Genomic DNA, 27,013 nt, shown 5'->3' with positions numbered 1-27,013 from the left:
ACTTAGAACTATCCATATCTTAATATTACACCCCAGTGGTAGTGGAATAATGCAGTGGACTGAAGCAAGGGGAGTTTATCGTCAAGGCAAACAAGGGATTTGTCAATACCGCTTCTGAGTATGGCAAGTCATTCAGTAGCAGTGATGGGCAACCAAAGATATTTTCACCAGATGGCTGGCATTTCTAAGGAGTGCCTAGAGGTTGGTGTGTGTTATGATGGAACTGGATAGTATGAGGATGGCCTTCATTAGGGTTGTGCAAAGTTTATATTTTATGAGCCCAGTCTTGCAAAGTTCACAATTATTGGCCAATCATTCATTTGTGGAGTTTCTCGCTTTTGGGGCGCAACACACTCACCTCATTTTCTCTTGTGAGTGTTAGTTGACATCAGTAACTTACAGGCATTTTGTATGCAAATGCTATATTGTTTAACTTTAGGGGGGCCAAACACCTTGGATTTGCTAATAAAGTCTCAGGTTTCCCCTTGTCTGTGCTTTCATGTCTGTGCTTTCTGTTGGCAAGTGCTGTCAATGAAGTCATTCTATCCACCGTGAACGATGAAACATTGTAGTCCTACTTCTATGTTTATGGAACATCACAATTTTTTGTTTTCAACATTTTGTAATGCTATTTAGCTTTCTCTCATGAGTACTCTACACCAGGCTACGCTAGTTATGCAAAAACAACAATTGATGGACAGAATGCAGGACAATGTCATACATTCCCCCCAGTACAGAGATCTGGGCCTAAATCCATCGTTTTTTTGCTCACCATGCCATTCCAGTTTAAACCCAGCCATATGCAAATCAGTCTTGACCCTGTGTCTCATGGGAACATTCCAGCCCGAACTGCCAAGCCAGGTCCTCCCTGGACTGGAACCAAGCATCCTAGGACCGGTTTCGGGGTTTCACCCCTCTTCAGCCAGGATAGCATGATTCCAGTGGCATGGAGAGCACGGGACTCGCGTCTGACCATACCCGTCCCACTCGGGGTGACAAATGCAAAAACAACAGTTGATGGACAGAATGCAGAACAATGTCCTACATTCACCCCAGTACAGAGATCTGGGCCTAAATCCATCGTTTTTTTGCTCACCATGCCATTCCAGTTTGAACCCAGCCATATGCAAATCAGTCTTGACCCTGTGCCTCATGGGAACAGTCCAGCCCGAACTGCCAAGCCATGTCCTCCCTGGGCTGGACGCAAGCATCCTAGGACCGGTTTCGGGGTTTCACCCCTCTTCAGCCCGAATAGCTTGATTCCAGTGGCATGGAGAGCACGGGACTCGCGTCTGACCATACCCGTCCCACTCGGGGTGACAAATGCAAAAACAACAGTTGATGGACAGAATGCAGAACAATGTCATACATTCACCCCAGTACAGAGATCTGGGCCTAAATCCATCGTTTTTTTGCTCACCATGCCATTCCAGTTTGAACCCAGCCATATGCAAATCAGTCTTGACCCTGTGCCTCATGGGAACAGTCCAGCCCGAACTGCCAAGCCAGGTCCTCCCTGGACTGGTCGAGCTGCCAAGCCAGGTCCTCCCTGGACTGGAACCAAGCATCCTAGGACCGGTTTCACCATGCCATTCCAGTTTGAAACTAGCCATATGCAAATCAATCTTGCAAAGTTCACAATTATTGGCCAATCATTCATTTGTGGAGTTTCTCGCTTTTGGGGCGCAACAGTAAGTTACAAGCATTTTGTACATGAGTGCTTTCATTTTCCTCGCAAGTGGCTCAACACATAACACTCACAGGAGGCCAGAATTTCACGCAATAGCTGATCTTGTGTCTAACTTTGTGACCGTCTCTATTTTTTTATGGTTCTTTTATTAAAAACTCTAATTTTGTCCCAGACATCGACAAGAGACCCTCTGCGTGGAGGATAAGGGAGGGTTCATTCGCCCATGACGTGAAGTGCAGAGCTCAAGTTCTTCACTGAATGCAGCCTTAAGTTTAATTCGATTTCTCTCAGCTCATTGATTGATTCATTTCCATTGTTAAACTTGTCAACAAAATGCATGGTTTTGTCATGAATTATGCGTTTGCAGTAAATTTGTGCCATGAATGGTGGATAATTATGCCAAGTGGTGTAATGTTGGAAATTTCGCTTAGCAAGCGTAAAGCAAAATTTCTGATATTAGACGAATTAAGACAATGTCATTTAAATTTCACTGAGTCCTTATTATAAGTATATCTGGTAACACAAATGTACAGGCAAAGCGTTCAAGTTGGTCATCTGTTTTATTGTATTTTGCAACACTCTTGAACAGTTGCTTATGTCCACAGACTAACTCTGAACAGAAGTAATTTCACATAAAAAATGACATTTACATGCTAAATGGATTTCCTTAATTAATTTAAAGGACTGTTATTTAAATTTCAATCCAATATTTGCATCCTGCTTGATAATTGTTAATTTAATTAAAGCAATTGTTTTGTTTGTTTAGTTTATGTTCGCACTTCCTGACAATTGTTTGACATTTAGTATGCCTCACCCAAGTAATTCTTAATTTAGTTGTGGCAAATTCAGATACTGTTAAAGCACTCCTCTTTTTGGCAGAGGTATTAACAGTGAGTGAGGGGGAAGGAATTGAAGTGAGTACCAAGGGAAGAGGATCATATGTAAACAAGAGAAAACAAAACAAACCGGCATTGGCTTAGCCAATAGGTCTCGCCTTTGGGGCCTCATAAGTGTTTAGCCATGTAACAGTTGATGTTGTTACACCAAGGATATTGTGCTGCATAACTAAACACTTGTAAGGTCTCAAAGGCGAGAGCTATTGGCTATGCCAATGCTTGTCTTACAAGGCACACTGGTCTTGACAAGCAAGCAAGCGCTGGTGCTCCAGGGCAGGTGCCCTTGTATTCCTTGGGTGATGTCCCCTCACCCAGCGGGAGCCTAGCAGGCTTTGGCCCACAGTCCTGAGCACACCAAATACGATTTAGAGTGTGAGTCTTTGACGTTTCTGTTGGAGGTTTGCTTACACAGCACTTCTCACTCGAAAAAAAATGGAATGTAGGACACCCATACGTCGATACAAAGCAGAAATAATAACTGCTCAGGCCTCCTACTATGAGGGAAAGATCGTGGTGGCCGGCAACTCCCCCAGAGAAATTTTCCACATTGCCACAAAGCTAATGAAAGCCCCCGGTCCGGCGGCCCCACTGGATACCGCAAGCCACCACTGCACTGAACTGGGCAATTTTTTCTCTACTAAAGTCCAGAACATTCTCAAACACCTTCCCCAAGAAGACATGAATATCCCAATTGTACACACAAATGGTGGTAGGCAGTCAGAAAAACAGGAGCTGATGACCTTCCGTTTACCTACTCTGGAACTTTTCCTTACCATATTGTCATCTGTAAAAAGCGGATCCCCATTAGATACCGCACCTGTCAACATCCTGTCACTGGTCGGACCAACCATCGCCCCCTGTCTGATCAATGCTTCATTTAATACGGGCGTGATACCTCCTGAATGGAAAAGGGCAATGGTGCGCCCACTATTAAAGTCTAATCTAGACCCAACTGATCTAGGTAACTACCGCCCCATCTCGCTCCTGCCTGGAATCAGCAAGATAGCGGAGAAACATGCCAATCGCATTCTACCCGCTTTTCTTGAAACCAATGGTGCTCTCCGCCCCTCCCAAACGGGCTTCTGCCCCGGTCAAGGGACGGAAACTGCCATATTATCAGTGGTGGAAGAAACGAGAAATATACTGGCAACAGGAGAAGCAGCAGTAATAATCCTCCTCGACCTGAGTGCGGCTTTTGACATGGTTAACCACCGTGTCCTGATTCACCGCCTCAGGAGAGCTGGAGTGACGGGAACAGCCTTATCTTAGAGGGGAGATCTTTTCAGGCAATACCAATTCACAGCCCATGCCCTTAAAGTGCGGACTCCCACAGGGCTCCTCACCAAGTCCCACCCTTTTTAATGCCTACATGGCCCAATTGGCAGAAGTGGTGTCCCCCCTTTGGGATACACATGGTGACATACGCCGACGACACACAGCTGGTTGTATCTCTGAGCCATCCTAGCCAACAGGCCAATGGCCTCCTCACTTGCCTGGAGGATGTCGCAAAATGGAGGAGTCTCTCCCACTTGAAACTCAACGGTGAGAAGACAGAGCTCATGATCCTGAGCAACTCACAAAGTTCCTTTCCAAAAACCCTGTGACCTTCTACCATAGGCTCGGTGCCAACCCCTAAAACAGATCAAAAGCTTTGGAATCTGGCTTGACCAGGACCTCACCTTCAAATCACAGGCACGGAAGATGGCCGCTTCATGCTATGGCCTATTAAGAATTATTTGCAAAATCCTCCCTCTCCTACCCCCGCTAGTAAAAAGACTAGTGACCCAGGTCCTGATTCTGTCCAGACTGGATTATGGTAACGCTCTTTATTTAGGTGGTGATTTTAAAATTGCAGGTCATACAGAATTGTGCGGCGAGGCTGCTCACTGACACCCCTAACCGCTGCTCAGCAAGACCGGCTCTCCGCTCTCTCCACTGGCTCCCAGTACAGGTGAAAATAAACTTAAAGGCTCTCTGCATAGCCCACAAGGCACTGAATGGAAGCGGACCCATAATCACAAAGGCCATGATTCGCCCCTACTGGGCAAGCAGGACACTTCGATCAAATGAACTCCATCTTGCTGTAGTCCCCAAGATCAGTAAGGCCAGAAGTGGCGGCAGGCTTTTCTCACTCAATGCCTCCAGACTCTGGAATGCCCTCCCACTACATCTAAGGAGCGAGCTGAACCATCTGAAGTTCAATTAAACACCTGGCTGTTCACATAAAGAGAGCATTCCTCTCCCCCGCCCCCCCCTCCCTCCTACCCCACCCCAAGCTTCGCGCAGCGCTGGGATGCCTCCGGATAGCCATGCGCTATACAAGTGCCAATACAATACAATACAGCAGGAGCTACTTCAAATCTGATAGCCCCACAATGCAGGCCATGGGACTGATAGAGTGTTACACCTGGATGTCAGCCACAGTGATATGTGTATCAAAGGGTTACCTCAGGGCCTCAACCCTACTCTGTATTATTCTCTCAGCAGCCCATCTCCTTCCTGAGATGTGCCCAAGCCCCTTCCCAGTGATCAGTAAATCACTTTTTCAGTTTTGGAGAATGAAAACCTTTGTTAGCTTTGTGGGTAATTAAACCTGTGTCTTCTAGATCCCACCAGCAGCAGACAATTAACTTGATGAATCTATGTTTGATTGTATGTTGGCTTACTTGTAGATCTAGGACTCTGCTAGTTCAGATTCATGTTTTACACTGAATGTTTTACCTTGTCAGAAATTGTGTTAAAATTAAGCCTTCTTTATTTAATGTTGATCTTTAGACTCCTTTTGCTTTCCTGCTGTAAAAGGACAGCCTTTATGGAGGTTTGTAATTTTCAGCTGTTACATTAGATTAGAAGATTTCTGTAAAGGCAATAATTGTTTATTCTAGGCCACTTCTGAGCACTGGGTGATCAAGAAGGTGGCATGTTAATGTCACTAATGTTTCATTTGTTTCTGCCAACACAGTGTAGTATTCTAGATGTTTGGATCATTTATACGTGGCAAGTCTCTTTAGGTGCATATAAATTCCTTGTGGTAGTAATTCCTTTGCAATGAGAAGCGTGTCAAGGTAATTCAGGGACTTGACACACAATGTGTGCTGGATTAACTTTTTCTCAAACTTCCAGTGTAGGTATGTGACGATAAAATGCACACCTCTTCAAGCAAACCGGCAATATGTCTACATTTTGTGGCCTTTGATTCCAGTGGAAGATGAATATGGTGTCAACTGTTACTAAAATCTGTTCTTTGGAACCCGCTACAAGCACTGAGCGTGCATGTACTGGCGTTAATTTACTCAGGGTCTTTGGAAGCATCTGCCTAAGGTGCATTCCCCCACTAGAAGAAAGTTTATTTTTCCTGTTGGGGTCTAGTCCTGATCCATTCCCTACTTTAACGAACTTGTGCTCTGTGCCTTCTCCCGTCCGGTATGGAGTAAGATGAACTATTCTGACTCCTCTGGGAAAGGGATAGGTTCTTGTATTCTGTAGTCCTTATTAACATTTTAGCCCACAGGCTATTCCTTAGTTTATGCCAGTAGCAGTTTCCAAGTCCATTTTTGGCCTGGGTAGGTTGGGAATGACATGAGTCCACTTCTTGTGGGATCAGAGGACTCCCCCATGAATTTTACTTTTAATTTTTCCCATGTGTACGGTTGGCTGCTATTCGAGTTTATCTTGATTCAGTTACTTTTTTTTTTTGTATCTCTTGTAACTTTAATATTTGAAATTTTATGAAGATTGTTATAGTGTGCTCTCGTGTTTTGTATCATCTGCTATTCACACCTCACTTCTTATTGTAGTTTCATAAGTTACAGGAACTAGTTAGTGTGCATTCTCAGCTTATGACATTTAAAAACCTTTTTACTGCTATTTTGAATTTTTGTTTTTAAACAAACATGTTTACAAAATTTAAAATTAATTTTCATGTGATGACTATAATCATGTTCTAATGATCTTTCTGTGGCCTTCTGTGTCCAGGAATACACTCTATTCTTGTGGCTTTGATGGCAGGAAAGGCTGAAGTAAGGTACAACCCAGAGATCCTACAGCCCCCAGCCATAGCCATGCTCATCCAAGAGCTCGGGTTTGGGGCCACAGTAATGGAGAACTATGACTCGGGTGACGGCGTTTTGGAACTCATTGTAAGTAAAGTACTCCATTCAATTTAGATGCAAACTATTATAGTTATGAAATAAATGTTTCTATACTATTTTCCTTTGACCTGTTCTTATCAGTAAGCTCTTAACCTACCATGCTCATTAGAGTTCGGATATAATTTGCTAATAATTTGATATTTGTTAATTGCACAGGACCCCTACTTTGAGTCCATGAAATTAGAATGCAAGTTCAATAACATTATTTGTATTTTTGAAACAATCAGTTATTGCATTTTTTATCCACATTCTCCATTAGTTTATAAAGTGCAAACATGTCAAAGTCCTATGCTTCATACATAAGGCCTGTTGTGTCAAAGGGCCATGATACATGCAGCAACTGTCGCCTCCTTTTTTGCTTAACAGGAACTTTGGTTTGCCAATTGACTACTTGATTACCCAAAAAGCCTTCAAACAAATGAGGCATGGAGGAAGGACTTTGGGCGACTGTTGAATGCACTAAACTCAAAGCCAGTGGCAGAATTTAAATGAACATCGGGAAAAAACCTTCAGCCGAGTGATTTGAGTAACGTAAAATTGAATTGCATTCAGGTGTTGTAGAAGAAAAATATTAGATTTGGATCCTCTCCAATTAGCCTGTAGCTTCCCCAGCCTTAGAATGCACAAACTTGACTTAACATTAGCACCATGAAGTGACAGCTTGCACACAGCGCTTCCAAAAGACTACTTAATAAATACATTATATATAATCCTGATTAGCTCACCCACCCATTCTCCTGAAGGAGACAAAGGACATAACATTTAGAGTAGTTTTGTTATGTGTTACTGTCAATGATATAGGCCCTCAGATCCCACTGTAAATGCATCTTGAATATGCAGCTAGTGTACTTGAACACAGCTTACTACCCTACCTTGAAAAGTCCACCTCAAACACCTTTCCGAAACATACCTTCCAGACTTCTCTGAGCCTTTAGACCTAGTAGATTACCACATTCTCTTGGACATAGTCCAAATTGGGGGTCACAGCTCTCGTCTGGCTGGAAGAGAATCTTGCCTCTTTTTTTACAGTTTCCTTGATTGACCCTTACCTCCCTTGAGGATAATTGCTGAAAGTCATGTCTGGAGAAATAGATCACCTGCTCTGTTGGTCAGGAGTAGTACCACAGTCTTGGTGGGCTTGAGCTTGTGGTACATATTACATATCTACGTCTGGATGAATGTGCAGCAGGACTTGAAGGGTTGGGTATCTTAGACTTGGCACTCTGAGGTAGAATAATGTGTCTTCATATTGATGAATTATGTTATGGCTGGTCAGATAGGCACCATGTATATGTTAAAGATCATGGGGGAGAGGATGGATCATTGTGTGACTCAAAAGGTGATTACAGCTGTGGGTATCTGGAGGGGCCGATTTGAAGACATTGTTGACTCTCTGAAAGGTATTAGGTGAACCAGTGGAGGACTTTGTCTCAAGTCCCACTTTGGTGTGAAGAATATTGATCAGGATTTGGTGCTCATCTTGGTGAACAGTACAGTGATATCAAGTAAATCCATTAGTCAGAGGATTATGCTGGCCAGGATGTTCAGGGTTGTCTGCGACACGGGTTGTAATAGTTTTGTTGTTGCATCTGGGTCTGAAGATGGATGATTAGAACCTCAGTAGGTTGTGGTGCCCAAGTATATTTGAGGTTGCAATTGTAGGAGAGTAGGATCTGCTTCACATGTTTACCCCCACTTTTTTCTGGGGTTTCACTCTTTTTCGACTTTAGTTTCGCTGGGACCCTGTTATTCAGGGCCCCAGCCTAGCTGCTTCCTCTCTAAATTGATTGAATGTACTTTAGGTACACTCCAGATTGGATTCTGGGATAACCTTGTGAGTCCCTAGTATATGGTATACTATGTACCCAGGGCATAGGTACCCCAGAGGCCTACCAGGGGCTGAAGCATGTATTGTGCCACCCCTGGAAAGCCATGCAAAATGACACCACAGGTCTGCTACTGCAGCCTGGATAAGGTGGTGCATGCACCCCTTACTGAGGTATAGGTTCACTATACCTCGCCTATCACTGCACATAGTAACCTATCAGTCACCCCTATGGCAGGCCTTATCAATCCTAAAGGCAGGGTGCTTGGTTATATGTGAGAGGGTGCCCAGGCATGAGCTGATCCCCTCTGCAGCCATCGGAATCTCTTCTCCGGGGTTGTCAGTGGTGCAGCCTGACCATATACTCTTAAGTGCATTATAACCCAACGGTAAATGCTAACTTTGGACTGGCTGCATGGAAACATGTCGTGTTTGGTGTCAAACACCTTGGAATCATACCCCCACATCAGTAACTGGTGTGGGAGTATGATCCCACCCTTCTAGAGGGAGAGACATGACAGTACTGGTATACCCGGTAGAAACCTAATAGAGCTCTGGCATCACAAAATGGATGCTGCAGCCACAGACACGGGTCTGGGCTCCTGCTGCTGACCGGTCATTGTTCCAGTCTGCCGCTATTTGCCACGCAGCCTACCTGCTTTCCGTGAGGACGCCTACACCTGCATACCACAGCGTCTCCCTGCCGCCGCCGTATCTTCCATCAACACGGCCGCTGTGAGCAGGGAGACTACTGCTCCCAGCAACCTTTGCGGGAGGAACCCGCCCACGCAAGCAGAGCGCGCTGAAGGCGCATAAAGCAAGCGAGAGCCCCCGCGACGCGGGATCGCGCGCGGGTCGGCGCCGGGCTAAGCCCGGGCAAAGGGCGGGCCCTCTGTGGCCCTCAGTGGACGGAAGAGGCCGGGCTGGGCCATCCCCCTTGAGCCTACATACGAAACAGGTAATTACTTTAAGCATGGGTAAACGTACTACGAAAACTACATGCAATGCTTCTGCCGCCCCTGTTGATTCGTCCATATCAATAGATGCACTGTTGGCTAATGCTCTCACTATGGTTACAAATGAGATCGCCGACACTGAGCGTAGAATGTCCTTTGGATTCCCCACCACTGCTACTACTGTGCCATGTTCGCAATCACCTAAGGCTTTATCCAATCCGGACCTCCCTCTCTCCCCCATAGTAACAGTTGTTAAAACAAATAGTAACGTGGACACTCTAAGTATGACTAATGGAAATTCAAGTTTGCGGACTATTGTTGTAACAGACTGTCAAGCGGAGCCTGCACTAGATAAAATGCCACGCTCCAACAAACCTGCAAGAGAGAAACGTAAGAGAGGCCCAGTGAAATGTATAGTAAATAAAAGGAAACAACTAGGTCGATGTAGAAATCAACCAACGCCACAGTGTTTGTGGAACAAAGATAAAGCCAAAGATTGTGAAATAGTAATATCAAGTGCCATTGAGGATTCACTACTCTCCTCATCTCCACTGGATGAAGGATCCGAGAGACCTACTACTCTCACACGAAGATTAGAGTCTCCAATTGCGGACAAAAGTATTTGTAGAGTCTCTATGTTATCCAAGGAGAGTAGCGTTAATACAGCCAGTACTCAGACTGAGGCTACCGATCAAAACTCTTTACTCAAATTCAATGGCAACCTGATAGAAACAATTGTTGATACTATTTTTAAACAAGTTGAAATTCAAATAGTCAAACAATTTAATACTGTTTTTAAGAGACTGGACAAAATCGAAAACCTTGTTAAAAAAGAGGAAACAAAAAGGAAAGGATCTATTAGCTTAGACGTTGTGCGAGGTGACAAAATTATGAGTAAATTAGAAACTTTATGCAAGGATCTGAGGGAGGGGAACCAGAATGCCGTCATTGACCCGAGCCATGTAAATATGCAAGGCCTTACTGTTGATAAAATTGTGCCACCCAACAGTATCCCTGCTAATATTTTACCCACATTGTCTACGGGCCCTGATCATGACCCCCCTGGTTTAGGAGGAACAGTAACTGGTATCTCTATCTCGGATGCCAAGACCCCGCTAGCTTCCCGAACAGACAGGATAGGTATTACTCGGGATGACACAAGTACTGGTGGAGGTCTATTAGATAGAAACAGATCTGCTAATAATTCAGGGCAGTTCCTCAACTTACCCCCAGAATCTTGCCCATATGTTTTAGTGTTAGCTGGCGTACCTATTCTAAAAGAAGGCCAAAGTGAGTCTTGGGTACAACTACATAACAAATGCATTAATTGGCTGACAAAACATAAAGGGGCAAGATGGAATATATCAAACGAAATCATACTAACTCGTAGGGTAAGTTGGGTGGGGCCACAACAGAAAAATATTAGCGGGGATTGTATAGTGATTAACTTCAGACATCCGAATTTTGTGAAATATTTTATGGACACAAGTAACATCTATGCCAGTACACCCACTACAATAAGCCTTCACCCTTTGGGCTATTTTTATAAGGCCCCCCACAGACCAATTCAGACAGCCTCTTACGCCATCCCTATAGCTAATAGATTCTCCACCTTATCGAACTTAGAAAGCTTAGACTGACAACCATCAACACCCCCCATAACAGTGGATAAGGTTGTCAGTACAGTGCCTATGGATATGGTCAACTCTATACGCATTAATAAACCTTGTCCAGATAGATTAGTCCTGCCACATGTAGCTTGTTTAGACTGTCCCATTATTCCTACTTCCTCTACCATTAGTCCATCAACTGACACCCTAAGTGTCATTAGTTGGAATATTGCAGGGCTTCCAGGTAAGATGAAAATTAAAGAATGGGTTACCTGGATAAGTAACTTTGATGTGGTAATGTTACAGGAAACATGGTGTACATCTACCCAATTGTTGGAGGGTTTCTTTTGCCACAATCTTATTGTACCAACCCCTGCTTTGGGACGCCCAAGTGGCGGTTTATCTATCTGGGCAAAAATCTCTAAGGACTCGAAAATTGAACCTCTAAACGTGGTCAGTAAAAATCTGGTTGCTGTTAAATATGTCGCAAGGTTAAAGATTTGTTTTATAAATTTTTATAATAATGATTTTGTCAACCATCCTAACCCCACCTTTTTAGAACTGTTTAAGTTTATCGATGATGTTGTGGATGGCGAAAAATACGGTTTATTCGATGGTATTTGTGTTGGCGGAGACTTTAACGCTCATATTCATACTACATCCCCGCCCTGTAGTCGAGGCTCGGAATTGTTGGATCTTTTACAAAGTAGAGATCTAGATGATGTCATGGGCCATTTTGGAATTGATGAGGGAAGGGTACCGGCCCCCACGTATATTGGTCGCCCCGGCAGGGGAGGCCTGGACAATAGGTTTCCTGTCACATGGAGGTGTAACCACCTCCCAGACAGGCTTATGTGTATTGGGGCTGGGTGGGAGCACTCTCTAAGTGCTTTGAAGTCCTGCACTGGGGGCACATTTGGTGTCCCTGCGCATAGTCCAGCTCAAACCGGTTCAGGGGCTTCCAGCCCCTGCTCTGGCGCGAAACTGGACAAAGGAAATGGGTGTAGCCACCCCTCTTTCCAAACCCTCCCATAGGTGGGTCCCCAGAGCTAGTCCAACCCCTTCCTTGGGTATAAGTAAGGAACCTCTGTAACCAGAAGTTTAGATATCCCTAGACGAAACTCTGAAGCTGAATCCTGGAACTTCGACGCTCTACTGACGACTAGAGGACTGAAGAAATCTCCCTTGGGGTCAAGGAGTGACTCCCCTGCTTGGCAGGCACCAACGAAGCATTTTGCTGGTCTGCATCTCCAAAGCTCCCACCGGACTCCGAAGCATTTGCATCCCAGGAAGGGGATTTCCAGATATCTCAGAGGCCGACCTGAGTCCCCAGCAAAGCTGAGACCCGCAGCCGTCGTGAGTAGCGTGGAACCGGAGCTCCTGGTCACCGTGCACTTTTGCAAGTGCATTGACTTCTCGACGTCTCCTGAAGTCGTGCTTGGGCGCATTTGTAGCCCCCACCTCGAGCACAGAATCCACTGAAGATTGTCGGCCTAGTCACCCGAGTGACCCGTGGGCCGCCATTTTGTGTTTCGTCTCGAGGTGCCTTGGCGATCCCTGGTCCGTCGACTGGTGGGTCCCTGAGGGGGTAACTTTGAATTTCCTTGGGCTTCCCTGGTTGCTCTAGACGTGCCACAACTCCCTACCAAGTGGTGAGTCCCACAGACCTTGCTGGTCTGCACCGAAGCATCTTTCTCCTTTCTGCTTGGGTTGCTGTTGCCAAGGCTTGTTGTGTCCAATCCGGGCACCGACGCTGCAGCACTCGACATCCTTCGTGGGCCAGCTCGAATCCAGCTCCTGGTCGTCCTCGACGTCTCCTGGTCCTCGTGGCTGAAGAGTCAAGCTTCACCTTCACCTGAAATCACCAGACATCGGTGGGCATCCGCCTATCGCCTTCCTGGTCACTGGCAAGTGACCCAGACTCTGTCCCCTCTGCTTTCAGGTTCTTCTCGACTTCGATCCAGGCTAGGATCTCATCGGACACTTCGCATCTTCCCGGCAGCAGAAGTTCTTTGCCAGTGCCCATTGAAATCGACGACGCGACCCGACACCATTTCACACCTATGCACCCGGCTTCCCTGGATGAGGTAACACGAGTACTCCGGTGCTCCTGTGGGTGTTGACCCTAGAACTTCCTATGTCCCAAAGGGTTTGGTCCTGACTAGTTTCCAAGTGTCCCTATTCTTCAAAAATCTAACCACGACTTTCCCCATAGAAGCTCGCGGCTGTGTTCTCACACTGCACACGGCCCCGTGGGTCTCCTGTGTCACTTTCTTGGGTGGTTCCTTGGGGTCCCAGCGATTCTTCAGGCTCTAGGCCTTGTGTCTAGTTAAGTCGTAGTTCTTATACCACTATTTTAGTATATGGTTTGGCTCTCCCCTAGGGTCTGAGGTGTATTTGTGCTTATTACTGTCATATTTGAAGTGTAACTTATGTGTTTTGACCTCTAGCCTCATAAAGAGACCAGGAGGGTGTGTTAAAAAATAAAAAGATATATTTTATATATATATACCTGGTGTGATTGTCTTTCATTTAGCCACTCAAGAGATTATAGACTGGTAAAACAAGCTGCCTTACATTCCTTAAAGAGTTAGCCTGAAGGCTGCTCTCCATAGCTACCAATAGGATAGCTTTCAATAAAGGTTGTCTTTAACAAATAAGGGGTTGTTTGGACTGATACAGGGTGCCCACTATAACTAGAGGACAGCATATACCAGGCCAACTTCCCACAGCAATGCTATGAGGATCTTGCTGAGGAAATAGGTCAAAGTGTCTGGCATTGCCAAGATGTAATGTGAGTTTCTTATATAGTAAGTGTATTTGACAGTTTTTTAGGTTGTCTGCGAAGATGCGTTGTGCGAGTGAAACTTTGACATTGAGGATTGGGTGGAGGCTTTATGGATGCCAGGCTGTCAGGATGTGTAGGTCTACGACATGCAATGGTGTCAGTGAGGTCTTCATGGCACAGCAGTTAGAAAGATGGCTATTTTACGGGTTCTTTTACTGGAATGGGTGAGACCGGTGAGTCTGGGTGGAGTAGCAGTAGTTTTTGCAAAATCTTCCTTTCGCCACTTGCAGTCCTTCTTGGCATCCTTGGGCCCTTTCCTCCTCCACCTACAGAACAGATCTTACCCACATTTTTCAGATCACCGACATCTGCCCACAGGACCATGCTCGTTTAACTTCCCCATTCGCCATTGGTTTACTTGACCCACAGACTCCCACTTACTCTATCCACAGACCACCTTTCCTCCATCCTCATGCCCCCCTTTGGCCGGCCTTGGATCCTCACTGTCCATACTAATTGCTTTCATTGCTACTTCTCCTCTTCCTATTACTCCCCCACTTGCATACGTCTGAACTCTGGCAAGTGTGTCACGATTGACCCAGTGAATCCTGCATGGCAGATCTAAGCTGAAGCCTTCTGCTCTGAATAATGCAGCAGGAACAAAGTGGAGAGAGAGCCTGAGCCCAGCTACATACTGAAGATGCACAGTTTAAAGACCTAGATGCAAACTGTATTGATTGTCACTTGGATTTGCCACCTTTTTCCCTCCATAACTTCTTGCAAACACCTTTTGCTTTATGAGAAAGCATGTGGAGATCTGCTGTGCTATTAAAACCCTCTCACACCACTGGTAACAGGCCTCCATCTTTAATATTTGCACCAACACACCTCCACTATTAAATCTAGACTTGATTCTATTATTCACATCAAATGCAGATCAGCCACCAACATCCCTGTCATTACCACGTTCTTATAGAAATGTGTAAGCATCTAATTGTGGTGCCATCATGGAATGCCATTTTAGTCCTGTAGGAACCTGGGGTCACCAGGCCCTATAGGCGGTAGCGTGGCGCGAGCCGGTCGGGCAACCAGAGGGCTATGTGTTAAGCAACCATACACCACACGCTTCTCATGGACTAGAGTCACACACAATAAGGGACGCCACACCGTTTAAATTATGCAAATACTTCAAGTTTATCCAAGTATAGCTGGTCAGTTGCAGTTCAGGAAATAACAAGGTAATACATGAAACATAATACTATCGTAACATTACATTCGACACTCTGGGTGATATCTATGCAGTGCCTAACCTTGTTCTAGCGCTGTGCGCGCTTACGTAAAGTCTTTCCCTGAACCGGACGTCTAAACAAGCGTAATACTTGAAGGGGGAAACATTGGGTTCACTAACATGGCGCCTGTAGAACTGAGCGCTCCTCGTGATCAATGGCCCCTAGTACTGTGAAGCAAGGCATATAAACATAGCGCTACGCGCAATCAGTTGCATGTGGATACGTTTGCGTAGAACATTTAATACATCGCGTGACTCGTAATCAGTCGCATGTCATTACCTTTGAGCAGAGCATATACCACAGTGCGCTACTCGCATTCCTTGGCATATAATTACTTTCGAGCAGAGCATATAACACAGTGCGCTACTCGCATTCCTTGGCATGTAATTACTTTCGAGCAGAGCATATAACACAGTGCGCTACTCGCATTCCTTGGCATGTAATTACTTTCGAGCAGAGCATATAACACAATGCGCTACTCGCACTCCTTGGCATATAATCTACTTCGAGCAGAGCATGTAACACAGTGCGCTACTCGCATCCCTGGGCATATAATCTACTTCAAGCAGAGCATGTAACACAGTGCGCTACTCGCATCCCTGGGCATATAATTACTTTCGAGCAGAGCATGTAACACAGTGCGCTACTCGCATCCCTGGGCATATAATTACTTTCGAGCAGAGCATATAACACATGGGGTTACTCGCCGTCCCGGTCTCTCCGGCTGAGGAAGCAGAGTCGGTGGCGTGAAGCGCCACGCAAGAGCAATGTCAGTCAGTACTTTGAACGGCTTCCAGCGGGGAGGATTACTGGACTTGAGGAGCGAGTCCCTATGCTCCGGTGCAGTTCACAGAGCACCGCGCTCAGTAGCACAGAAGGGGGGACACGGACAGGATCCCTCGGCGGGGACTCTCCGTCGCGCAGGCAGGGGAGGGGATTCCCACGGAGGGGACAACCCGGGCCAAGTGCGGTGCGGTTTCCGGACCAGCAGGGGGCGCACCAGGGGGGATCTCGGCCTCCGGGCTTACCTCCGTCTCGGCGTCAGCAGGCGTCCGTCCTCACGACGTTGGGGGAACTCGGCCCCGACCTTGCGCTTCTCCTCACACGGCTGCGACGGCAGCGACGGGGCCCCGGACTTCGCCTGGGCCTCGCGACACAGCAGGGCACTCCTCCAGGCCGCGGCGGTGAGCGCGCTGGCTTCGTCGTCGCAGGGGGGTGGGCTCAAATTAAGGATGGGGATCAGTGCTCAGCGGAGCACGCTGCCGGGGGTCCCAGACCAGGGCAGGGAGCGCGGGGGTCACAGCGCTAGTACCTGGTCGATCCCCGGTGACTTGGCAATCGGCTTAGTATTTTGTTCACTAGGGTAGCTTGGACACGCAGTCTCAGCTCTGGCATTCAAGGCTTACAGCTCGCTCTTGTCATGCAGTCTCAGTTCTTAAAGTTAGGTTTCAGTTCTCAGTTGACAGATGAAGTCTTTTGGCGCAGATGCATCTGGCGCCCTTAAGGGGTTCTGTTACAGGGGTAGGGATGGAGAGGGCGACTAGGTCCTTCCTAGTCAGGCTGGCAGAGAGTCTCTGGGTCCTCCTACTACTGGGCAAGATCAGTGGGATTCACAGGGCACCTCACTCACTTAAGAGGCAGTACCTAAATCCTGTCACTCTCAGAGGCATAAGTCCCTGGCTAGGCCCTACCGCCTACACTCCTGGTGGATTCTTCCAGCTCTGCTTCACCCCAACGGCCAACTCACCACACAAGTTTCCCTCCCACTCTTAAGTAGCCCTAGGTCAGGTGACCTCTAGCCAAGGCGGCAAAAGTAAAACCCCACCTCCCTTCTAGAAGGTTCAAGCTTCTTCCAGGAGCTTCCCCACTCTAACTATGGGACAAAAAGGCGGGCTGGTATCGCAACATTGTTGTGGGTCCCAGCCAGCTCCTGCCAGTTAGGGTGCTACTATGAAAAACGACCACCCTGCAGTAGCAGGGGTCTGTGGCAGCCATCTTGGGAGAAGTAAGCACCTGCACCTTAACACTACAAAAACGAAAAAAATGAGGGAAAAAGGGCCAAGTCCAACATAACCCCCTTCCAGCCGAAAGCCAGGGTAGACCGATCAATGCCTTGATGGTCTTCCCTGCTTGGGGCGAGAAAAGGTGGACGCAGGCCCGCAACGGCAGGAGCACCCGCAGGTTCTCCGCCGCTCTGGAACCCAATGGTTCCCTAACAAACCTCCCTGGACCAACGAAACCACCCCACTGGGGCTCCCTAGCTAGTTGTGGCCAGGACCGGCCCCTGGGCCGTCCAGATGTCTCTGGCCCGGGTGATCTCGCGTAGTGGGGGGCAGTAGCCCCAGGCCTGTAGTGCCTGTTGACCACTCCGGTCCTCCTCCTTGCAGTCCTAAACTGCCTCTGGTCCTTCCTCCTGGGGTTCACACCCTTAGGCTGACCAGCCTTCAGGGGCGAGGCTCTCCTCCCCCTAACTCTCCTTCTGGGGTTCCTCACCCTACCCTGCGAGGCACCCTCAGACCACCACTTCCTCCTCAGTCTAGGGCCTTGACCCCTCAACTGATTCCTCAACCTAGGGTCTAAACCCTTAGGCTGAGTCGGTGCCCGAGGCGAGACCTTCCTCCCTCTGCACCCCCTTCCAGATTTCAGCACCCTCCTAACGGGAAAAGTACCCCTGGAAGTCAATTTCGGGGGGACCCTGTTAGCAGAGGCCCCACCCGCCAAGTCAGGCAACCCCTGAACCTGGCACCCCAGCCCAGGATCTAAACCCTGAAACTGGGCCAACCCCAGAATCTCCGGCTCGCTGGTTACAGTTGCCCTGGGTCCTCCTGACACTAGGGGCTCCCCTGCACTGGATGGCACATCGGGACAGCCTAGGCTCCCAACCTGGGGCTCCCTTGTGGAACTCTCCAGGCCCTGAGACTGCGGTTGGGGCACCTCGGGACACCTCCCCGTCTCACGCCTTCCTATAGATAGGTCGTGAGGCCCTACAACCCTCTCTCCCTGGGACCTAGCTGGGCTATCTGCCACTTCTCCCACCTCGCTGGGTTGGGAGATCCCTGCACCACCCCCTTCAGGTTCACACCCCAATGCCTCCTCAGACACCCTGGTGATGTCATCCTGGGGTAAATAAACTTCTAGCTCCTGTGGAGCTTCCGGTATGCTGCCACCAGTGTCCTCACTGGACACACTCATCTGGAGGGCACGCAGCTCCAACTCCTTCATCCGAAGCTCGTGCGCCATCCTCCTCTCCTCCATTGCCCATTTCTTATTCTCTCTTTCTTGTTCCAATCTGGCCCTTTCCCTTTCTTTCTCCTGCTCTAATTTGGCCAGCTCCCACTTTAATTGCCTCTCTTCCCTCCTGTCCTCGTACTCTTGTGGAGACGCGCTCCTCCTAGACCCTGTCCTACTACTGGCCCCAGAACGTCTTCCTGGGGGCACATTCTCAGACATGTCTACATTCAAGATGTCTAGGACTTCCTGGGCGCTCTCCCCCTGAGGTGCCTCTGGCGCTTCCTGTCCCTCATCCCCTCTCCCGTCTGGGTGGGCTTCTACCCATGCCCTAATGGCGGTACGGAGTTCCGGCCCTTTGGCCCTCCGCATCCCAGGCACCCCCAACTCCTGCGCGAACTCCCTTAGTTGCTTCGCTGTGTACCCCTCGAGGTCAGCTAACCGGGATTCCATTCCGGCAGATGGGGACCTAGACACTAAGGAGAAAATTCCTAGGGTGTAGGCAACAGTCAATAGCTAACCAGGCTTCTTGCACTCTCTACCTGGACAGTGGAACTAATGATCCAGCAACAATGGTTTCTGAGCTGTGGAACAAAAAAAATGTAGGATAGGCGTTTAATTGTGGCGCCCTTCGCCTCACGGAAGGGTGCTGTATGGTCACAAGTCCCAAGGATCCCACCGCTGGCCAACAATGTAGGAACCTGGGGTCACCAGGCCCTATAGGCGGTAGCGTGGCGCGAGCCGGTCGGGCAACCAGAGGGCTATGTGTTAAGCAACCATACACCACACGCTTCTCATGGACTAGAGTCACACACAATAAGGGACGCCACACCGTTTAAATTATGCAAATACTTCAAGTTTATCCAAGTATAGCTGGTCAGTTGCAGTTCAGGAAATAACAAGGTAATACATGAAACATAATACCATCGTAACATTACATTCGACACTCTGGGTGATATCTATGCAGTGCCTAACCTTGTTCTAGCGCTGTGCGCGCTTACGTAAAGTCTTTCCCTGAACCGGCCGTCTAACTAAGCGTAATACTTGAAGGGGGAAACATTGGGTTCACTAACATGGCGCCTGTAGAACTGAGCGCTCCTCGTGATCAATGGCCCCTAGTACTGTGAAGCAAGGCATATAAACATAGCGCTACGCGCAATCAGTTGCATGTGGATACGTTTGCGTAGAACATTTAATACATCGCGTGACTCGTAATCAGTCGCATGTCATTACCTTTGAGCAGAGCATATACCACAGTGCGCTACTCGCATTCCTTGGCATATAATTACTTTCGAGCAGAGCATATAACACAGTGCGCTACTCGCATTCCTTGGCATGTAATTACTTTCGAGCAGAGCATATAACACAATGCGCTACTCGCACTCCTTGGCATATAATCTACTTCGAGCAGAGCATGTAACACAGTGCGCTACTCGCATCCCTGGGCATATAATTACTTTCGAGCAGAGCATATAACACATGGGGTTACTCGCCGTCCCGGTCTCTCTGGCTGAGGAAGCAGAGTCGGTGGCGTGAAGCGCCACGCGAGAACAATGTCAGTCAGTACTTTGAACGGCTTCCAGCGGGGAGGATTACTGGACTTGAGGAGCGAGTCCCTATGCTCCGGTGCAGTTCACAGAGCACCGCGCTCAGTAGCACAGAAGGGGGGACACGGACAGGATCCCTCGGCGGGGACTCTCCGTCGCGCAGGCAGGGGAGGGGATTCCCACGGAGGGGACAACCCGGGCCAAGTGCGGTGCGGTTTCCGGACCAGCAGGGGGGATCTCGGCCTCCGGGCTTACCTCCGTCTCGGCGTCAGCAGGCGTCCGTCCTCACGACGTTGGGGGAACTCGGCCCCGACCTTGCGCTTCTCCTCACATGGCTGCGACGGCAGCGACGGGGCCCCGGACTTCGCCTGGGCCTCGCGACACAGCAGGGCACTCCTCCAGGCCTCCAGGCCGCGGCGGTGAGCGCGCTGGCTTCGTCGTCGCAGGGGGGGGCTCAAATTAAGGATGGGGATCAGTGCTCAGCGGAGCACGCTGCCGGGGGTCCCAGACCAGGGCAGGGAGCGCGGGGGTCACAGCGCTAGTACCTGGTCGATCCCCGGTGACTTGGCAATCGGCTTAGTATTTTGTTCACTAGGGTAGCTTGGACACGCAGTCTCAGCTCTGGCATTCAAGGCTTACAGCTCGCTCTTGTCATGCAGTCTCAGTTCTTAAAGTTAGGTTTCAGTTCTCAGTTGACAGATGAAGTCTTTTGGCGCAGATGTATCTGGCGCCCTTAAGGGGTTCTGTTACAGGGGTAGGGATGGAGAGGGCGACTAGGTCCTTCCTAGTCAGGCTGGCAGAGAGTCTCTGGGTCCTCCTACTACTGGGCAAGATCAGTGGGATTCACAGGGCACCTCACTCACTTAAGAGGCAGTACCTAAATCCTGTCACTCTCAGAGGCATAAGTCCCTGGCTAGGCCCTACCGCCTACACTCCTGGTGGATTCTTCCAGCTCTGCTTCACCCCAACGGCCAACTCACCACACAAGTTTCCCTCCCACTCTTAAGTAGCCCTAGGTCAGGTGACCTCTAGCCAAGGCGGCAAAAGTAAAACCCCACCTCCCTTCTAGAAGGTTCCCGCTTCTTCCAGGAGCTTCCCCACTCTAACTATGGGACAAAAAGGCGGGCTGGTATCGCAACATTGTTGTGGGTCCCAGCCAGCTCCTGGCAGCTAGGGTGCTACTATGAAAAACGACCACCCTGCAGTAGCAGGGGTCTGTGGCAGCCATCTTGGGCGAAGTAAGCACCTGCACCTTAACACTACAAAAACGAAATAAATGAGGGAAAAAGGGCCAAGTCCAACAAGTCCCAACAACATTGATTCTAAATTCTGTCCGCAAAAAAGGCACTGAAACATTTCTCATCTCAAAGTGTTACAACCTTTTGAAAATCCAAGGTGATGGTGGTCCAGCTGTTCTAATTTTCTTTTCTACCTAATATTTGATGGACTTGATTATTTTACTATGTTCACAGATTTCAGATACTCTCATCTATGAACCATGAAGAAGCCCCTGCTAGATGTTAAGCACTTTGTGAAGATTGTTATATATCAGAACAGTGAATCTTGTTCAACAGCTGTTTTGGGGCCAGATTAGATGTGGATGACAATAGATTATCACTAGCATTGCATTTCGCTAACATTTATTCATTCTCTGTATTAAAAGGTGGAACTACCACCACATTTGCTAAGTTGATAATTTAATTGAAATAGATTTAATTGAGTTACATTACTCATATAGTGCTTCACACAATACCAGCGTCAAATCTGCCATCGATAGGGCAGTTAGTGTCTTCCATAATGGGAGATGTTTTTGAGACAAGAGCGAGAGAGAAGAAAAGTCATTCGAGAAAAAGCTTGGGGTGCATTAGTGAAGACCAGCTACCTGAGACATGGTGCGGCCTTCTTGGAAGTTATCAGTAGACCTCTCTTTAAGCATGTGGGTGCTCCTAGCCTAGAGAATGCAATTTGTCCCAATGGTTGGGCACACCATTTCATTAATATTATCTGCTCTTGTGCAGATGATTTGGCTTTCCCTGTCGGCAATTGTAATTAATCCACTGATTTAAAATCAAGTGATCAATTCCTTGAATTTCCCTTAGAAGAGGTGACAACTGCTGCTAACAAGAGCAGGGGAGAAAGGCAGGCCCCAGGCTCTGTTGGGATTCCAGTGGAAGTTTTAAAGTCAGATTTGAAATTGGACTTCTCACAAATATCTTTAGTGTGATTTGCTGGGGCAGAAAACTGGGTACATGGTCGAAGTCTTTGATCATGTCCGTATTAGAGAAATACGATCAAGGGGACCCCAGATATTACTGCCCTATTTCTTTGTTAGATTCACTTGTTTAAGGTGACTGGCAAAATCATCTTGGCCAGATTACAATCATAGGTGAACGAACAACATTTGTTTACTAATGTCCAGTATGGCTTCCGTAAAGCGGTTGGTACCAAACAAGCAATGTTCCACCTTGGTCCTATTCATTGAAAAGTACACCTGGGCCAAAAAAGGTAATCTCTGTTTGGCCTTTCTGGACCTATGAAGTGTGATTGATCTTGTCAATGACTATAAATTGTGGCACCTGTTGGGAGAAATGGGGTTTGAGATTGCTATTGTTACTTTTCTGAGAGATATTTATGTGGGTGCTACAGCCAAAGTCAGAAACGGTAGAGCTGGAGCTTGTTCAGCTGAGTTTGTCATTAAGTGTGGAGTTAGGCACGGGTATGTCCTTGCCCTGTTTCTGTTTACTCTATATATTAATAAACTTGAAGGGGCACTAATTTGAACGTGGCCGGGACATGCCACAGATTGGATACTGATCTGTGCCGGCTCTCCTCTGTGCTGATCATGCCGTTCTCAGGGCCCCACCCCTTATGGCCTTCAGCAGCATTTAGATGCATTTGGCGCCTTTTTGCTCGATCTCCAAATAGAGGTAAATCATGTACCATGGCATTTGAATCCAGACCTCCAAAGCCTAGATCATTTAAGCTGAGAAGGGATCCTATAGCTGAATTTCTTTTTTCTCGTATTTAGCTATCCGATGTCTAAGGATCATGAAGACAGCTACTTACAGCTGGGAGGTGTCCACACGAGAAACCAGAAGTGTCAATTTTTTGAAGCTCCTTAGACAAAAGGGTGCCGTTTATTACTCGCTATGTATTACAGCACCATGCGTATGTGGCGGGGGTTTCGGGCTACACAAACATAAAAGCCCTGTTATCTGTAGAAAATAGTTGCCTGAGAAGATTGTTTGCTGCGCTGCCCTCTTATGCTATGCTATTAATCAGGGTGAGTCCACTTCTGCTATGGCATAGATTATGAACCCGGGAGGAAACCTCTTTTAATAGACTGATTCTGAAAGACTGTATGTTTTTATAGACCGCTCTTTGCATATTCATTGGCTCGTGTATATACAAGTACAGTGATATGTCATAGGTTGAATTGTTTGCGGTCTCTTTACTGACCCTGAATCTCTGTTGAGTGTGAGTAAAGATCACCTTAAGACGTTATGCTTAGCACTCTTTGAGGATGCCAGGCGGTAGTTGGCTCCCCCAAAGATAGTGTTCAAGCACAACTGGCTACTGTGATTGGGGGTGGGTTGCAGCCATATCTCGAGATGTTTGCAGCCATACCTCGAGATAGTTAAAAATAAGCAACACAGATATTACCTAACAAGATTTAGACTTAATTTGGTTCATCGATTGGTTACGTTCCGGGCACAAAATGATTGAGATGAATTGTTAATTCTTTGTCTATGTGACAGGTTTTCAAAGCAGACTACCCTGCATTTTTTAATTTTTTTGTAAAAAAAAAATTCCTAATATGGAGAGAAGGGCATATATCTAGCCATTAAAAAAAATATATAGCCTGAGGCATTTCAATGAAGCAATTTGGATTATGCTACAGCTTGGTACACAAAGTTTTCACTGTGGTTTGTCTTTCCTACTCCTAGCTTATAAAACCCATGCGAGTTTGGGTGAACTATTGTATATTTTAGATCGCTTTTTATGTCTCATATCATGTATTTACATGTATATTTTATTAATTTTAAGATGCCACCTATTTTAATGTTTCGTTTTTTAATGAATGTCTTTATCTGGAACTAATGTTTGTGTTTTCCTTTTGTGTTTTTTTTAATCAAAATCGAATAAAGTTGTCTTGAATACTTGAGACCAGATCATACTTAAACGCTGAAGACTGCCACTCTGCAAGATCTCCTGTGAGACCAGTTCCCTATCCAAATTCTAATCATTTACACAGTGTCATTTTTGGCACTCCACCGTGTTGAGCACTAGATGTGGTTAATTGAGCAGGATCCCGAACACATTGACCATTCCCCTGGCCTATGAAGAAATAACCCTAGCAGACTTATGGAGCAAATCAAATATCTCTAATACATGAAACAGACCTGTCTGGCACATCCAGCATGCGCCAGCCACTGGCACAGTGAGCAGGTTTGGATGACAGGCCCATCTTGCATATTCAGAAGAAGCCCATTGAGCATACATTCCTTGCACATTGAACAGAGAGACACCTGGTGCAATGAGCAGACTGTCTTGGCACTTTGATCAGGTGTCCAAGGCACATTAAATAATATCCCCTGATGGATTGAGCAGTCATCCCTGGCACTCTTAGCAGAACTCTTGGTACATAGATCAGGACCTTGTTATTATTGTATCATGACAATTCACCTCTACATGCATTCCAATAGTGAATATCCTACGGTTTATTCTTCGATAACCTTGATTTTGTATGAGGTATGATGGAGTTAGGCAATATTTATTAAGAGAAGTATCCGATATGAGGTGTGGGGTCTGTAGGCTAAGCAAAAGGGGTTTATTTAAAAACTATCATTATTAAAATTCCTAATTGTCTTTAGAAAGTGGAGCGCCATAAGTACCAAAATAGCTGCTGAAGTCGGATGCAACAGTAAGCATTGTGCAAAAAAGAACAGAAGAAGCAAAACACATAAAGCATAAACTAAAAGACAACTTATTTGCTATATTATTACCAAATAACTTCGAAACTTTGAAAACAACAAGCATTTGCAATGCAATAGGTCTAGCATATGCAAGAGTTTAAGCTATTGGCATTGTAACTGGCAATGCCCTTTATTCGTATGTTTAGAAAACTAACACATAAATAAAAGGCATTGTCATTTACAATGCCAATAGCTTAAACTAGCGACCTTCGGAGGGGTGGTGGCGAACGGGCAAGTGGGAGGGGTGAGATGGTGTTGGGCACAGCACGGGAGATAAGGGAGTATGGAGTTCTAGCAAATGGCGGCTGCACGCCTTTATGTGCAAAATGTATGCTTTCCCCCTCCAGGCGAGTGGCCGTCATTGGTTAGTACTCCAATAAAAAGAAAAGATGGCGGCCTCTATAGTTAAAGTGGACCGCCATGGCAAAATAAAGAAAAGATCACGGCTGCTATAGTTAAAGCGGACCGTGTTGCCCAAAAATTTAAATATCTATTAAAAGGTGCAAGCTAGTTTTGTAAATATGATGCAGCCGCCATTACGCCATTACTAAACAAGCTGGTTTTGTAAATGTGACTCGTCCGACATTACTAAAAAAATATTTAAAATTGGGCACCATTGCTGTGGAATAGGAGAAATCATTCAAGAAAATAGTGCTCATAGACTAAATGAAACATACAGAGTAACAACACAAGTAAAAGGTCCAGACCGCTTGGGAGGTTACAAATGCAGACAATGTGGTACTAAGGAGGGACTACTAAGCCTATTCATTAATCAACAGCAACAATTTAGAAAGGACAGCAACAGGAGCCAATCGAAAAGAGGGGCGGAGCTTCATCCATACCTGAATTCAGCATGCCTTTCAGAGCAGCATATGCGCTGCCTAGGCTCAACCTAAAAAAGAACTTTATGAACAATGCTTATACTGTACAAGTAAAAAGCTCAAAACTAAACTCCTCCACACACACATTCACACAGGGCAAATGGCAATGCGCAAAATCACCCACGCCACCCACACACACAGGGAACTCAGCTTCACACACACGAATGACGCACAGCCAAAAATAACCTCAACCCCAGTAATCTTCATGGGCTTCTCACCCAGTGGAGTATGTGTTCCACGCACACAGCACACAGAAGTACAACCTAGATGAATCTGCACCCTGTACGCTAAGAGAATACGGGCCTCCAACCCTGTGGAGTATGCACACGCCACACAAACAGCAGACTGAAGTAAAACATAGTGGAATCCACACACTCTACGCAAAAAGCACCCGGGCCTTCAAACCAGTGGAGTATGTACACTCCACGCAAACACACTGAAGTACAACCTAGTGGAATCCGCACACACTATACAAAGAGAACACAGGCCTTCAACCCAGTGGAATATGCACAGTCCACATGATTGGTCATTGTGGGAGACAAAGAGGAGTTTAGTGTGCTCACATGGGGGCTGCCCGGGCCAGCGATCATCCCCCAGATGGTCGTTGGTGGAATGGTGAGGGCCCACTTGGACATCCTGGGATAAAGCAAGCCGCCTTCGCCCGCCACCACCTGGCCTTCTACCACTACGGCTAGCACCAACTCTGGTGTTCCTCCACGCCAAAGAACACCGCCCGTGAGTGCAACAGCACCCTGAAGGCCTGGTTGAACGAGCACCATAAGAACCCCAGCAATGGCGAGAAGATCATGCTCTGTAAATATGTAATATATATTTGTCCAACCCCAAACGCTTCAAATTTTCTCAAAATGTAATCGAGTGAATTTGCATCTTGTATATATGTAACTCTAACCACTGGTATCTGTAGTAGAAATATGTACTTACTACCATTCTAATGTGGGTTTAAAGTTTTTTCTGTTTGTATCTTTTATGCAATTCATGAACTCTGACATCCTTATGTAATGTAACTGGTTAAAGCTCTCTGACACGTTCAGGTGCAGTACGTGCTATATAAAAATGCATAAATAAATAACTTCTAAACCTGGCTTCTTGTCAGACTCCTGCTGCTTTTGTCAGGGACTTTGCTTCGCTTTTTGGAGTGAAAAAGCCTGGCAATTG

General features: G+C 46.9%; 1 protein-coding gene across 10 annotated transcripts in view; it reads left to right on the top strand.

Annotated features, from left to right (window-relative positions):
* ATP7A (ATPase copper transporting alpha) overlaps positions 1-27,013 on the top strand; it is a 481,542-nt gene that overhangs the window by 252,035 nt on the left and 202,494 nt on the right. For all 10 annotated transcript variants that reach the window (XM_085608229.1, XM_085608231.1, XM_085608228.1 and 7 more), the window contains one exon: positions 6,562-6,725. In XM_085608229.1, coding sequence (XP_085464355.1) covers positions 6,562-6,725 — 164 coding nt within the window. The remainder of the gene's footprint in view (positions 1-6,561; positions 6,726-27,013) is intronic.

The sequence above is a fragment of the Triturus cristatus genome, chromosome 5_2, assembly GCF_964204655.1.
Source record: "Triturus cristatus chromosome 5_2, aTriCri1.1, whole genome shotgun sequence".
Lineage (NCBI taxonomy): Eukaryota > Metazoa > Chordata > Amphibia > Caudata > Salamandridae > Triturus > Triturus cristatus.
Note: the sequence above shows the minus strand (reverse complement) of the source record. Positions and strands in the feature narration are given on the sequence as shown.